This window comes from Oncorhynchus clarkii, chromosome 20, assembly GCF_045791955.1.
Source record: "Oncorhynchus clarkii lewisi isolate Uvic-CL-2024 chromosome 20, UVic_Ocla_1.0, whole genome shotgun sequence".
NCBI lineage: Eukaryota > Metazoa > Chordata > Actinopteri > Salmoniformes > Salmonidae > Oncorhynchus > Oncorhynchus clarkii.
Window position 1 is genome coordinate 16,206,705 of NC_092166.1, and position 15,647 is coordinate 16,222,351.

Here is a 15,647-nt window from a genome sequence, read left to right on the forward strand (position 1 = left end):
CTCCTGGAATCAGAAGTTATTTTGGCTCAATGGAGGAACGTAGTCAGAGAAATGCTGATGAATGTTTTGTTCGAACTGTGTATGCAACTGGTTCACATCTGATGCTCACAGGCAATGTGTATTGGACGAGATTTTTGAATGTACTTCACTCAGCATACACCCCTCCAACCAGACATGCTTTATCTACTAATTTGCTGGATGCAGAGTTCAACAGAGTTCAAGTGAAGGTCAAGTAAATCATAGAAAAAGCAGACTGTATTGCAATCATCTCTGATGGGTGGTCGAATGTTCGTGGGCAAGGAATGATTAACTACATAATCTCCACCAATCAACCAGTATTCTACAAGAGCACAGAAACAAGGGACAACAGACACACCGGTCTATACATTGCAGATGAGCTGAAGGCAGTAATCTTGGACCACAGAAGGGATTTGCACTGGTGACAGACAATGCTGCGAACACGAAGGCTGCTTGGTCTAAAGTGGAGGAGTCCTACTCTCCAATCAAACCCATTGTCTGTGCTGCTCATGTATTGAATCTGCTGCCCAAGGACATCATGGCACTGAAACAATGGTTACACTCTACAAGAAAGCCAAGGAAATGGTTAGGTATGTAATGGGTCATCAAGTTATAGCAGCAATCTACCTCACCAAGCAAAGTGAGAAGAATAAGAGCACCACATTGAAGCTGCCCAGCAACACCGATTTGGGTGGTGTTGTCATAATTTTGGTCTCCTGGAGGGGAAGGAGTTGCTCCAAGAAATGGCTATATCACAGTCTGCCGAGGGAGACAGTTCTGAAATACATCAAAAAGCGTGAAGACTTCTGCTTGAAGCCCATACACGCCGCAGGGCCCATGTTGGACCCCAAGTATACTGGCAAGAGCATCCTGTCTGGTGCAGAGATCAACAAGGCCTATGGTGTCATCATTACCGTGTCTCGCCACCTTGGCCTGGTTGAGGGCAAGGTTCTTGGCAGTCTGGTGAAGTACACTTCCAAGCAAGGGCTTTGGGATGGAGATGCAATATGGCAGCCGTGCAAACATATCTCATCAGCCACCTGGTGGAAGGGACTTTGTGGATCTGAGGCTCTTTACCCTGTTGCCTCCATCATCCTCCAGATCCCACCAACATCAGCCGCCTCAGAGCACAACTGGTCCTTGTTTGGGAACACATACACCAAAGCACGCAACAGGCTGACCAATACAAGGGTTCAAAAATTGGTGGCCGTCCAGGCAAATTTGAAGATTTTTTGAACTTGACAACGAGCCATCCTCAACAAGGTTGGAAAGAGAGCGTGAAGATGAGGCCTCAGAGTCTAATGTTCAAGAGGTGGACATTGAGGAGGTCCAGGGAGAAGACATGGAAGCCTGAGAGGAAAACAACCAAAGCTTTAGTTTCAAGACTCATCATTTTACAGATGTATGTTGAAAACATTTTTGGGAGATGCGATGGATCTTTGGGGATCATTCAATATTCCCTTTATTGTGCTGTTCAGTGTAATCATCCCATGTGAAGAGTCAACTCATTTAATTAAAGTTAAATTCTTAACTCGTTTAAAAAAAATTTTATATTGGAAGGATTTAATCGTTTGCAATTATGTCTACTTATGTCACGCCCTGATCTGTTTCACCTGTCCTCCACTCGCCTCCAGGTGTCGCCCATCTTCCCAATTATCCCCTGTGTATTTATACCTGTGTTCTCTGTCTGTTTGTTTCCAGTTCGTCTTGTGCTTGCCAGCATTTTCCTGTCAGCTCCTATCTTTTCCCAGCCTCTCTTTTCTCGTCCTCCTGGTTTTTGACCTTTGCCTGTCCTGACCCTGTACCCACCCTTCTGACCTCTCTGCCTGTCCCTGACCCTGAGTCTGCCTGCTATCCTGTACCTCTGCCTTGACCTGTCTTTGCCTGCCCCTGTTTCTACAATAAACATTGTAACTTCGACAGTCTGCATCTGGGTCTTACCTTGATTCCTGATATGATAAGGTTAAAGGTTTGTGTTTCTGTCTCCATATGATATGGTAAATATATCCAATACAAAAAACATCTACATTTAAATGGTGTTAATATTAATTAGCGTATTTCCATTAGTTCTCATATATTCCCGTTAATTCCCATATATTCCCGTTAATTCACACGGAAAGTTTCCACTTCTGAATATTCCCCAAAATGTGCACCCCTAATCACAAGGCTACTGCTGTGTGGGCATACTGTATCTTTACTGTAGGGTTCTTAACTTAAGTAACACCTTCTTGACCACAAGAAATTCGAAGAGTCTTTTTTGCCGCTTTTGTAACATTTAAAGGTCCAATATGTTACTTATCTTTCTATTTTTATTCACTGCAGATGGTGTAGATGTGTTAGAAAGTGAGGACAACATGAAACAACACATTGTATTTGTCTTCATCATAGTCTCCAAGATCAAACAGACTGAACAGTAACAAGTGTCGCTGTATTGACATCTTACCCCCTGATGCTGATACAGATGATGAAGTCACTAATAGACAGGATGATTTATAACAGGGATGAGCAACTGGTGGCTCGGGCCTCACTTTTGTAGACCCGCCATTTCATTTCCAAATAAAACATTTTCAAATGTTGGAACTCAGTTGGGGTTTCAACTTACTGTTGAGAGTTAGAATAGTAATTTAGTTGGGGGGTGGGCCTCCAACAAAATTTCACTTAGGGCCCCCAAAAGGCTAGGGTCGGCTCTGACCTGATGTGTGGGTATGGATGTGGGTAAAGAGTTCCGATTCTTTGTGGCCCCCACACCCATCAAAGTTGCCCATCCCTGATTTACAGGTTTACAATACAGTACATATTTTTCTCTCTGTCTCTCTCTCTCTCTATCCATTGATGGTTTGTCTCTCTTCTCTCCTCTTGATCACTTGGTAACCATCACTCTCATGTTACACATGTAACATTGCTGTGTGTCTGGCCTCGACTCAAGTTCTTCCATGACTCTCTTCAGTGTGAGTTATTAGAAAACCAGAGTAGATGGGTGCATACTGTATATTGAGTGTTTTTCTTGGAGGGCCACAGAGTTTAAAAACAACAACTACATTAGAACTCTGCACAGGAAGTTAGTTATGTAACTGTCATGTTTGTTGTTGTTATGTAATTATCAATGTTTTATGTCCATACTTTGAAACGCCTTTGCCACAACATTGACTTGGCCTTTTATTAAGTCCCAATGTAAGGTCTGTCTGTAGGCCTATGTATAGAGAAATGATAAGCAAAACAAAATCATTTGTCAAATTTGAAGCAATATCAATATCATCAAGTAACCCCCAGGCAACAACCATTATGACAATCTTTTTGTTTTTATGACAGTAAAATCATTTCGCGTTCCTGAAAACCTTACTGTATGAATTGTGCCAACATATTTCCTACCAACCAACCAACTTCGACATCTGTGAGAGGAAACACAATCAAATATGCAAATGAATGCAAAATGTTGGCTTTTAGCAGAGAGAGAGAGCAAGAGAGAGAGAGAGAGAGAGAGAGAGAGAGAGAGAGAGAGCTGAAGGAAGCTCATTAAAACGATTATTACAGTCTTTTAAAAGAACAGTTGGGCTGGTATTTCAGTAGAGATGGGTTTTGGAACTGATTCTCTGCCTAATTGCCTGGAGTTGGCTGTCTGTCAGCTCCATTTTGTTTTCAGCAAATAAAAGCTGTAAATTAGTGGTAATGAAAATCTTGGAGGGAATCAACGAGGAGGTAGTAGAGGCAGAGTGTAACTCCTGAGCCCTCTGATGAAACTGGGAAAAAGACACTTCTGGGGTAGAGAGAAAAATAAAACATTTTACTTGTATCAGAAGTGTGATTTGTTGTGCTGTCGTCTTTTGGAAAGCTTCACCGAGTAAAACTAAATTGTGTGGGTCTAATTGATCAAGAGCAAGTTGATGTGTTGAATAGTTCTTTCTCTCTTTATGGAATTGGTTCCTATTTCAGAGCTGTATAGACCAGAGGAGGTTGGTGGGAGGAGCTATAGGAGGACAGGCTCATTTTAATGGCTGGAATGGAATGAATGGAACGGTATCTAACACATCAAACATATGGAAACCATGTTTTACTCCGTTCCATTTACTCCATTCCAGCCATTACAATGAACCCATCCTCTTATAGCTCCTCCCACTATCCTCCACTGGTACAGATACCTTAACACACATTTCCTGTTGATTCAAGGTGAGTGCAGTTTTTGGCCGTGTTTATAGAATAATTTATGGTTTGCTTCAGATTTTTACTGCCTCTCATCTACCTTGTCTGCTATACATTTTCTGAGCTAAAAAGGGGTCCAAAGAGATTGAGAGGGAGACAGATCATCCTGCACAGCCAAGTGGAACTGACTGTGGAGACGCATAAAATAAGCCTTTTAATTAGACGTTAATGAGGGACTTTTTTTTACATACATTTACATACCCTCAAACCCCCTTTTATTTAGCCGGAATCATTAAAAAACATGCCTAATGCATTTACACACATTTGGTTACATGTGAAATGAACTTATATGTTTCCTATGTGTAGTTGATCATGTATGCATGAATTAAGTCAAGTAATCGGGATTGCATTAACGATGATGATTAACCCTCATTGTTGGTATTGTTGATCATAAGAATCGTTCAAGGCAGTGTACATCATTAATCCTCATTGTTGGTATTGTTGATCATAAGAATCGTTCAAGGCAGTGTACATCATTAATCCTAATTGCCTTCTAATAATATAACTAATTTAGGAGGTATTTACAGAAGTCCCACTGCAGTCTTAAAAAAGACTCATGGAACTATAGAAGTCTATTAATGACTACTATAATTATCTGAAGCCATCTGCATGTTCTGCATCGCAGTGCTGTAGTTGATCTGTAATATAATACTGTAGTAATAATGAATTGGATTGATTTTCAGACGCTCAAAGAGCTTTACGTTGTACAGGGGAAACTCACCTCATCCACTAGTATCAATGTGTAGCATCCACCTCTACTGTGCTCTTAGCCTAATGTGTTTGAGTGCTCAGTTTGGTTGGACTTGCATCCACTAAAACATTTCTCCTAAATGCTAGTATTGCTATGTTATTATTCTCTAACATATTCTGTTTCTCCCGCTCCTCTTCTTTTACAGTCCTACCCAGTGCCCAGTTTGGGGGATGAAGACTTCAACATTCCCCCCATCACACCTCCCACCATCCCAGAACACATGCTGCACCCCCACCTACCAGAGTCGGAGTCTGGCTCCTACCACCCGCTGGCTCCCGTTCACTCCCAGAGTGGCCTACACCCCTTCCACCTTCAGGGAATGGACATGATGGGCCAGGATGGAGGGCTCTTGAGCCAAAATGGCAGCCTGATGTCCAGCACCCTGTCTGTGGTGAGTCTAGCCTGATGCCACTAGCAAGCAGTGTGCGATTTTCTGCTCTGGAGGGCAGCTGTGGGTGCAGGCATATGTTCCATACCAGCAACAACACACCTGATCCAAGTAATCGAGGGCTTGACGAGCGGTTGGTTGGTTCAATCAGGTGTGTTGGTGCAGGGATAGAACAAAATCCTGGACACCCCATTGGGTCTCCGCTGTACTAATGGATGACCCATTCGTTTTTAGATGGTTGATGGGGAGTTTTCCCCTGATATTTATTCACTAGAAATCGAAAACAATCTAGTGGGGTGACATTCAGAAGAAATACACTCAATGCAAGTCTTGACTTTTGAAAAAGGGATGAAACGAAACTTTAACTTTTAGATTTGTCTTTCCATGCAGAAACCTCACAATGTGATAGGTGACATGACTAACCGTGGTTAACTACTCTGCATAGGTATTGGAGATCATCTCCCATTCTCGTCAAAGTGAAACTTCTCACCTCCCGCTCTCAGACATTATTCTTTCTGCCTTTGGCCATGTTCACCATATTCAATATTATGTGTCATCAGCACCTCCACCACTGAGGAGCTACATGGTTTCACCGTGTGGCGTCTACATGGTCTTTATGATTTTCCCTAGTGCATATTTATTTCCATTAATCAGACCTGTGTAGCTGTGTGTGTTTAGCTCCCGGGTCCTACTAGCCAGGGATATGGAACCTCATAGCCTCATTCTTAAACCATATAACCCAATTTCCCTTTTCAATGTGGGACTTAATGATTTCCAAGGCTGGACATATCAGCTTATTTTCCACTTTAGGCCAAACATCTTGTCTATGACCATATTATGTTTCACATTCACTAAGTAGTTAACATCTTGTCTACGACCATATTATGTTTCACATTCACTAAGTAGTTAACATCTTGTCTATGACCATATTATGTTTCACATTCACTAAGTAGCTAAAACATCTTGTCTACGACCATATTATGTTTCACATTCACTAAGTAGTTAACATCTTGTCTATGACCATATTATGTTTCACATTCACTAAGTAGTTAACATCTTGTCTATGACCATATTATGTTTCACATTCACTAAGTAGTTAACATCTTGTCTATGACCATATTATGTTTCACATTCACTAAGTAGCTAAAACATCTTGGCTACGACCATATTATGTTTCACATTCACTAAGTAGTTAACATCTTGTCTATGACCATATTATGTTTCACATTCACTAAGTAACTTAAACATTAGTGTTTTCTATTGCTCAACATTCGTAAATTGTTGTTGTTGTTTTTTGCAAGAAGGGAAAAGGAGCAGGGGTGGATGACCTGCTGGCTGAAAGACTCCCCAGATTGACAAAGGGTATTTTGTTCCCATTCACCTTAATGTTCTCACAGAACATCCATTTAGAGTGGCTATGAATTATGGTTGCCAGGCAACGAGGCTGAGAGCTTGTTGCCGCGGCAAGGAATGAAAGAGGCTGGACTGATGGAACCATGTCTTCTATACGTTTAGCCTTCATTCTCTCAGTCTCTGGCCATATTGTTACTAACCACCGTTAGGGGAATATAATGAACTCTGTTTGAGTAAGTGTTCGATTAATAGAGAAATTGTCGAAGAGAAATTCAGTTCTGGGATGTGATTTTTTCACAGAACCCGGGGATAAAAGCAGTGTATCTTTACACCTTTTTATTTGAGAAGATATTCAAAAGAATGATGTAGGTCTAGAGATAAGTAGTTTACTTTTTCCTTAATTTAAAATGTACTAAGCAGAGGGGGAGATGGTGGGATGTTGGAAAAAGAATAATTCCTAATATGTCACTTAGCCAGTCATGAGCCAAACTACCCCAATCACTTTTATATTAAAAAAAACTTAACATCTAGCTTTTTACCAGCATTCCACTACCGCCAGTTTCCTGTTCGTAATGCACTAGTTTGCATTTCCCCCCCCCAATGAAATCCACCCACGTTATTGATACCATAAGGTAGGGTTGTTAGTCAGACAAAGATAAAATAATCTTTGGTATCCATTCATATTAGTGTCATAATGATGAAGTGGGCCGTGAATCACCTCTCCGATACTTCGGAAAGTTCCCTCACGTCACCATGGGGATTAGGTTGTTTTCCACGGTAACCGACAATTGCTAAACTTTTACGATGATGTGCTCTATCTGGCGGTACCAACAGTTACACATCTGTATAAGGAGGTACTCAGTGGTTGGGCACAGGAAGTAGCCTGGAGGAAAAAGAGTGTGTTATTCACCTATTCTTCAAAAAGAGGAGAGAAGAGGCAGAAGAGGTCATGGGGTCGTTGGTGATATAAGGGGTGAAGGTGTTAGTTGGCTGGAGGGGATGGAGCTAATCTCTGTAGATTACAGAGTTAACAGGAGTCACCTGTCCTGGTGTTAAGGTGAGCCTCTCCTCCCAAGCCTCACCTGTCCTGGTGTTGAGGTGAGCCTCTCCTCCCAAGCCTCACCTGTCCTGGTGTTGAGGTGAGCCTCTCCTCCCAAGCCTCACCTGTCCTGGTGTTGAGGTGAGCCTCTCCTCCCAAGCCTCACCTGTCCTGGTGTTGAGGTGAGCCTCTCCTCCCAAGCCTCACCTGTCCTGGTGTTGAGGTGAGCCTCTCCTCCCAAGCCTCACCTGTCCTGGTGTTGAGGTGAGCCTCTCCTCCCAAGCCTCACCTGTCCTGGTGTTGAGGTGAGCCTCTCCGCCCAAGCCTCACCTGTCCTGGTGTTGAGGTGAGCCTCTCCTCCCAAGCCTCACCTGTCCTGGTGTTGAGGTGAGCCTCCCCTCCCAAGCCTCACCTGTCTTGGTGTTGAGGTGAGCCTCTCCGCCCAAGCCTCACCTGTCGGGGACATTGTGTATGACATGGTGTCGGGGACAATAGCAGGTGTGAGGCGTCGCCCAGGTCACCTGTCAGTCCCTGTGGTATCAGGTGACCTGGCCACACTCTGGGGTGGGGTGGGTCAGGGGGCCACACTGAAGAGGCTATTCAAGCACAACCTACAACCGTGTTTCCTGTGGAAAGACAAAAATTACATTGTTCTTATGCTGAAGAATGTTAGTTAGGATTTCAGTCATGGTTGAAACAAAGATGTGTGTGAAGAACCATTAGTGAGTGTATATGTGAGTGAGTGTGACTGAGCAGAGCTGTTTCAAGAGCGTTTCTAGGAGTGGGATAAAGAGAGTTAAAAGTAGCATTATTGTATGCTATTTTAATGTCATTTAAAAACAACGCTAAATTTTTTCCCCCAGATGCAACAAATGGTAAACTCCGATTCCCGGTACAGCAGCCATCAGCCAATGGAAGCACTCAGATCCAGGAGCCAATCAGGCATGGGACATCAGAGTCAACTTACCACCATCAACCAATCACAACTCAACACCCAGTTGGGACTGAGCGGAAACAACGTTACCCATAATTCCCCATCTCCCCCTGGGAGCAAGTCGGCCACACCCTCTCCTTCTAGCTCTGTTCATGAGGATGACAATGAAGAGTCAATAAAGGTGAGAAGAGTGATTGGCACACACACTGATGTCGACGCCTCTCTCACACACACACTGATGTCGACGCCTCTCACACACACACACACACACACACACTGATGTCGACGACCTCACACACACACACTGATGTCGACACCTCTCTCACACACACACACACACTGATGTCGACGCCTCACACACACACACACTGATGTCGACGCCCTCACACACACACACTGATGTCGACGCCTCTCTCACACACACACTGATGTCGACGCCTCTCACACACACACATACACACACACACACATACACACACATTGATGTCGACGACCTCACACACACACACTGATGTCGACACCTCTCTCTCACACACACACACACACTGATGTCGACATCCTCACACACACACACTGATGTCGATGCCTCACACACACACACACACACACACACACACACACTGATGTCGACGTCCTCACACACACACACTGATGTTGATGCCTCTCTCTCTCACACACACACACGCACACACACACACACACACACACACACACACTGATGTCGACGCCTCACACACACACGTCGACGACCTCACACACACACACACACACACTGATGTCGACGCCCTCACACACACACACTGATGTCGGCGCCTCTTACACACACACACACACACACACACTGATGTCGACGCCTCTTACACACACACACACACACACTGATGTCGACGGCCTCACACACACACACTGATGTCGATGCCTCACACACACACACACTGATGTCGATGCCTCACACACACACACACACTGATGTTGACGTCCTCACACACACACACAATGATGTCGACGACCTTACACACACACACACACTGATGTCGACACCTCTCTCACACACACACTGATGTTGACGTCCTCACACACACACACTGATGTTGACGCCTCTCTCTCTCACACACAAACACACACACACTGATCTCGACGTCCTCACACACACTGATGTCGACGCCTCACACACTGATGTCGACGTCCTCACACACACACACTGATGTCGAAGCCTTTCTCACACACACACACACACACTGATGTCGACGACCTTACACACACACACACACTGATGTCGACGCCCTCTCACACACACTGATGTCGACGCCCTCACACACAAACACCTATGTTGATGCCATCACACACAAACACCTATGTTGACGCCCTCACTCACACACACACACCGATGTTGACGCCCTCATACACAAATATGCACACATACACAAGCACCAATTTTTTTTTACTTCTTTATAATACAGACACCCACACCTAGGGCTGTTACGGTGACCGTATTACCACCACACCAGCATGACCGCAGTCAAATTCCATGTGACCGTTGAGTCACGGTAACTAAGCTCCTTCAAAACTGCGCTCTGATGCTCATTAGTAGCTTACCAAACTTGCTGACGGCCAGTCACTAATGTACTCTATTGTTCCTCTGTCAGGTCCTAATGGTCTGGTACTCAGCACTGTATTGTCCCTCAAACTACTCTGACATCAATGCAAATGCAATCGTAAATCAAATCAAACACTTCATGACCTGGCATTCAGGTTTTTAGTTATTTTTTTATTTTACCTTTATTTAACTAGGCAAGTCAGTTAAGAACAAATTTTTATTTTCAATGACGGCTTAGTGGGTTAAGTGCCTGTTCAGGGGCAGAACGACAGATTTGTACTTACAACCTTCCGGGTTTGAACGTACAACCTTCCGGGTTACTAGTCCAACGCTCTAACTACCAGGCTACCCTGCCGCCTGCCATCTGTTTGAGTGGAATAGGATCACCTGTTGGGCAGTGAGAGCCAGCTCCTCATACCTGGTTGATGCATGGAATGAAATAAGTGTTATAGGCTATGCCAGTGGTTCCCAACCTTTTTCGGTTAATGTACCACCAACTGAATTTTGCTCTTCCCGGAGTTCCCCTAAAGTAACTCCTCATGTGTATTTTACCAGTAAGACTATGGTCTCATGAGTCTTCTCAAGTACCCCTGTGGATGGGCAGAGTACCCCCAGGGTTAGTACTCCTGGTTGGGAACCACTGGGCTATGGTATACAATTGCGTGAGAAAATAGAGTTTTGGTGGCCTCTATTAAAAAGAGGAGGATCCAATCAGCTTTCAATAAGCTAGGCCTACTATATTTATTTCTCACCTTTCCTAATATTAAACACATTGCTTTCGCTTTCCAACCAGAGTAGCCTACCTGGCTGGCATGAAAAGGAACCGTGGGAAAATCGTCCTCCATTCTCTTTTTTTAATTTGTTTATTTTTTAAATCTTTTTTTACCTTGCTCCTGTTCTGACAGGTGTATGATAATGGCCTATTCTAAGTCAAAACTAATTTCACATATATTATTTAGTTTATGTAAAGACAAGATGAAGTTGAGAGAATAGTATCAATTGTGAATGAAGCCCAGCATGTGCAGTCTAAGGCAGGAAACATTGCTTTCATTTTTTTGTTACTTTTTCAAATCATAGTTTCTTGTATCAAGTAGCTTGGCCCATAGGCCTTTATGTTTTGATAAGGTTTGTATCACAACTAAAGTGGCCAAATATCTCTAAGCCTAGCCTATAGGCCTAGGAGCACGGTTGGAGAGCCCATAGCGTACAGACCCTAGTGAAACGTGTTCTTATAAGGCCAGTCATTGCGCAGTCACGTGTGAAAACAGAGTTTTGACTGGCCACTATTTAAAAGAGGATCCCATCTTTCTCGTCTGCTATATTTATGGCTCAATTCTTAAAATTAAGCACTTTAATCCGCTTTACTACCTGGCGTATTAAAAATCTCACCGCGGGAAGCTCTTCCTCCATTTGCGATTAGAGTGCAGGCTACGGATGACGTTTTTTTTGTGGGCCATTCTAAATAGAAAATAATTCCACACATATATTAGTAGGCTATATGTAAAGACCAGATTAAATTGAGAATAGTCTGAGAATATTTTCAAGTGCTTGTCAAATTGTGAATTAGAGACTGATGAAGTGTGTGCAGCCTGCGCATGAAACAGAGCAGAGTGTCATCATGCCTGTCGTCATTAGAGTCATTCATGCAGTCTTAGGCTATATTATTTAATTTCTAATACTTTCTAAGGTTTGTATCCCAACTAAAGTTGCATAAATAACTCTAAACTAAGCATATAGAAGAACCTGTTTCAAACTATCACTTGGTTAAACGTTCAACACAGAATAGCCGTATGTGCACACTCCCTTTGAAATCTTCTTACTATAAAATAATATTAAATAATGCCACGGGAATTATTAGCAAATCTTGTCCGCTAAATGGACTAATGTAGCCCATAGCCATACGGCCTAGCCAGATCAAGGCCTTAACATAAGGACGACTCAGAATATTCAACATTTTCTTCATAATGTTCATAATGTTTCTTTAGACGTGCCTAAAATAAATAATGGATTTATTGTGATGGCGTAGGCTATATTAAATGGATTTATTCTACTTTTTAAAAAGTAGATGTCCGCATCAGTGGCTTGTAGGCTATGCGTGGAAGTCGGAGATGCTAAACGTGTTTATGTTAATTAAAGGTCAATTAATGTGAGACCAACAGTTATTTGGATGACAGTTATCGGCTGACAAAATTTCATGACTGCCACAGCCCTACACACACACACACTATTCTATACAAACACACGCACACACACACACGCACGCACACACACGCACGCACACACACACACACACACACACACACACAAACGCACGCACACACGCACGCACACACACACACACACACACACACACACATTTGTATAAGGGTGAGTCATCTGTAACCTTTGCGCCATTGCATTTGTTTACCCTTTTCCCTGGAGAAAAACGTCACCGTGGAGAGATGCTATCTTAATGCTTATGTGATTGCTAATATAATGGTGCCATTTTCCATGCGTATGCAATACTATGTAAATCAATCCAAAGGGTACTTTTCCCAAACACCTTTGCCATATTTTCACCGTATGTTTTAACTGCAAATAACAATCCTTTAGAAAATGAAACAATCTGGAAAAATGATCATGTTTAATTTAGTGGACTATAAAATCGAATGCAGTCAACATTTCAGAAATGTGCAGAGCGCTATTCAGCTGGAGGGCTATTTTTGTGTTATCAGTATAAAACAAACATATTCAACACAGTGATGGAAAGGAACGTCTGGCATAATTGAAACTACCGGTACGACCATCTGTCAAGGTCCTTTCATACAGACACTGTTTTCTTTATCTGTTTCCAAACTCTCACTCTCAGGTTCATGTTCACTATCTCACAATAAAAGCAAATTGTTTCAAACGGTACATTCCTATTGACCAAGATCATGTAAATTGAGAGAAATGTTTCAGAATGTTCAGCAATATTTTTGGTATATACACAGTAAAACCATGAAATATGTCACACGTTTATAACCAAAACATCAGTGTTTAAACATAAGGCATTTAGACTTGCCATTAAGTCTTCTCATCTTAAGCACAGGCGTTTAGAATCCAAGATTAAACATGATAGTCAACTTTTTCCGGTCAGTTTCCAACCAGGAAAACACCTGTATCTCCTAAGTGTTCAGATTTTAAACACTAGTGTTTACCTTCCCATGGTCCTGTTTAGAGTGCATTTAGTCATTACAAATTGATGTGACTTTACATGCCTTTTAATCAGATCAGTGTTGTCTGTCACCTTACCTAAATTTCAGCTGAACAGGAAAAAAATATATATTTTCAATCGCAGGGCTCTACGCTGACCTTTTTTACAAGGAGCACAAGTGCGCAGACAAAGAAATTTAGGAGCACAATGAAAAATATTTGAAATATTAAAGCTAGAATACTTAATTTTTTCGTTGAAGTACTAAATGCCTTGCCGCGTTTAAAAATGGTTCCAGAAAAGTGTCTAGTTATGTGTTCAGATCCAAAACACTTGGTTTTACAGTGTACGTTAGGAAGCATACAGTATGTGTTTTACATTTCCCTGCTCAGCTCCTATTGTCAGGGAAAGTCTGGGCCCTACACTATGTTTAGCATATTCACCCTTCATTTCCATCCTGTTCCATCATCTAATCAATCAATTACACCGATTCCACACTAATTCCTCTCTCTCCAGAAACCCATTTAGTCTGACCATTTCTATCTCTCCTCCCAGCAGGCAGAGAAGCGACCGGCAGCGGTCGAGACGCCCAAAAAGCCCAAGACCCCCAAGAAGAAGAAGAAGAAGGATCCCAACGAACCCTCGAAGCCAGTCTCTGCCTACGCTCTGTTCTTCAGAGACACCCAGGCAGCCATCAAGGGATCCAACCCCAATGCTACTTTTGGAGAGGTATCCAAGATAGTGGCCTCCATGTGGGACGGCCTTGGAGAGGAACAGAAACAGGTATAACACCTATAGTTAGGGTGACCACATTTAAAATACCTAAATGTGGAGCAAAAGGAGGATTTAGCGGGACATTTGCAGGACAGTGTAGCCTACATGAATAAAAACATTTAAAACAGGCTTGATTGAAGTAGCAGAAAATGTTGAATGAGCAACTAATGAGCACGGAGATCCTCACAAATTTGACAAAATGACCATCTATCTTTCAGTGTAATACTGCTATTTCATTTTGTAGCTCTTCGTCAAAAGCACACTTTTTTTAAGTAGGTGGCTCATTGTTCTAGCTGGAATTTAGCCTGGAAGGATTTGAGAAATATGATTGGTTGACCATAGGCCTATGACATTGGCCTACGTCTCGTCTTGGCTGTGCAAAATATCAAATCTCAGCAACTATTGGAGAAGTGTTTACATCACCAGTAGGCTACTACATCCTTATGACATACAAAAGTATTCATACCTCTTGACTTATTCCACATTTTGTTGTGTTACAGCCTGAATTATAAAAGGATTAAATTGATTGTTTTTCTCACCCATCTACACACAATTCCGCATATTGACAAAGTGATTACAGTGGAGTGTTTCTGGGTAAGTCTCTAAGAGATGTCCACACCTGGATTATGCAACATTTGCCCATTATTCTTTTCAAAATTCTTCAAGCTCTGTCAAATTGGTTGTTGATGATTACAAGACAACCATTTTCAGGTCTTGCAATAGATTTTCAAGTAGACGAGTCAAAACAGGAACATTCAATGTCTTCTTGGTAATTAACTCCAGTGTAGATTTGGCCTTGTGTTTTAGGTTATTGTCCTGCTGAAAGGTGAATTCATCTCCCAGTGTCTGTTGGAAAGCAGACTGAACCAGGTTTTCCTCTAGGATTTTGCCTGTACTTAGCACTATTCCATTTATTTTAGTTACTGAAAAACTCTGCAGTCCTGATGCAGCCACCGCGATGCTTGAATATATGGAGAGTGCTACTCCGTAAAGAGTTGTATTGGATTTGCCCCAAACATAACACTGTATTCAGAACTAAAAGTGAATTGCTTTGCCACATTTTTTGCAAAATAACTGCAGTGCCTTGTTGTACAGGCTTCCTTCTTTTCACTCTGTCTGTCACGACTTCCGCTGAAGTCGGCTCCTCTCCTTGTTCGGGCGGCGTTCTCCTCTCCTTGTTCGGGCGGCGTTCTCCTCTCCTTGTTTGGGCGGCGTTCTCCTCTCCTTGTTCGGGCAGCGTTCTCCTCTCCTTGTTCGGGCGGCGATCGGCGTCACCGGTTTTCTAGCCATCGCCGCTCCATTTCTCATATGTCCATTTGTTTTGTCTTGTTCCCTACACACCTGGTTTTCATTCCATAACCACACTGCATGTATTTAGTCCTCTGTCCCCCTCCATGTCTTTGTGTGTAATTGTTTATTGTTAT

At 42.7% G+C, this 15,647-nt stretch overlaps 1 protein-coding gene across 2 annotated transcripts in view; it reads left to right on the forward strand.

The window, feature by feature from the left end:
- LOC139376008 (thymocyte selection-associated high mobility group box protein TOX-like) overlaps positions 1-15,647 on the forward strand; it is an 84,116-nt gene that overhangs the window by 52,506 nt on the left and 15,963 nt on the right. The window contains exons 1-4 of one of the 2 annotated variants that reach the window (XM_071118041.1): positions 1,942-1,987; positions 5,112-5,357; positions 8,610-8,861; positions 14,005-14,232. In XM_071118041.1, the coding sequence (XP_070974142.1) occupies positions 1,973-1,987; positions 5,112-5,357; positions 8,610-8,861; positions 14,005-14,232 (741 nt within the window). In that variant the 5' untranslated portion in view covers positions 1,942-1,972. Of the gene's footprint in view, positions 1-1,941; positions 1,988-5,111; positions 5,358-8,609; positions 8,862-14,004; positions 14,233-15,647 lie in introns of those variants that run through there. The other variant, XM_071118040.1, reaches the window with a different exon arrangement.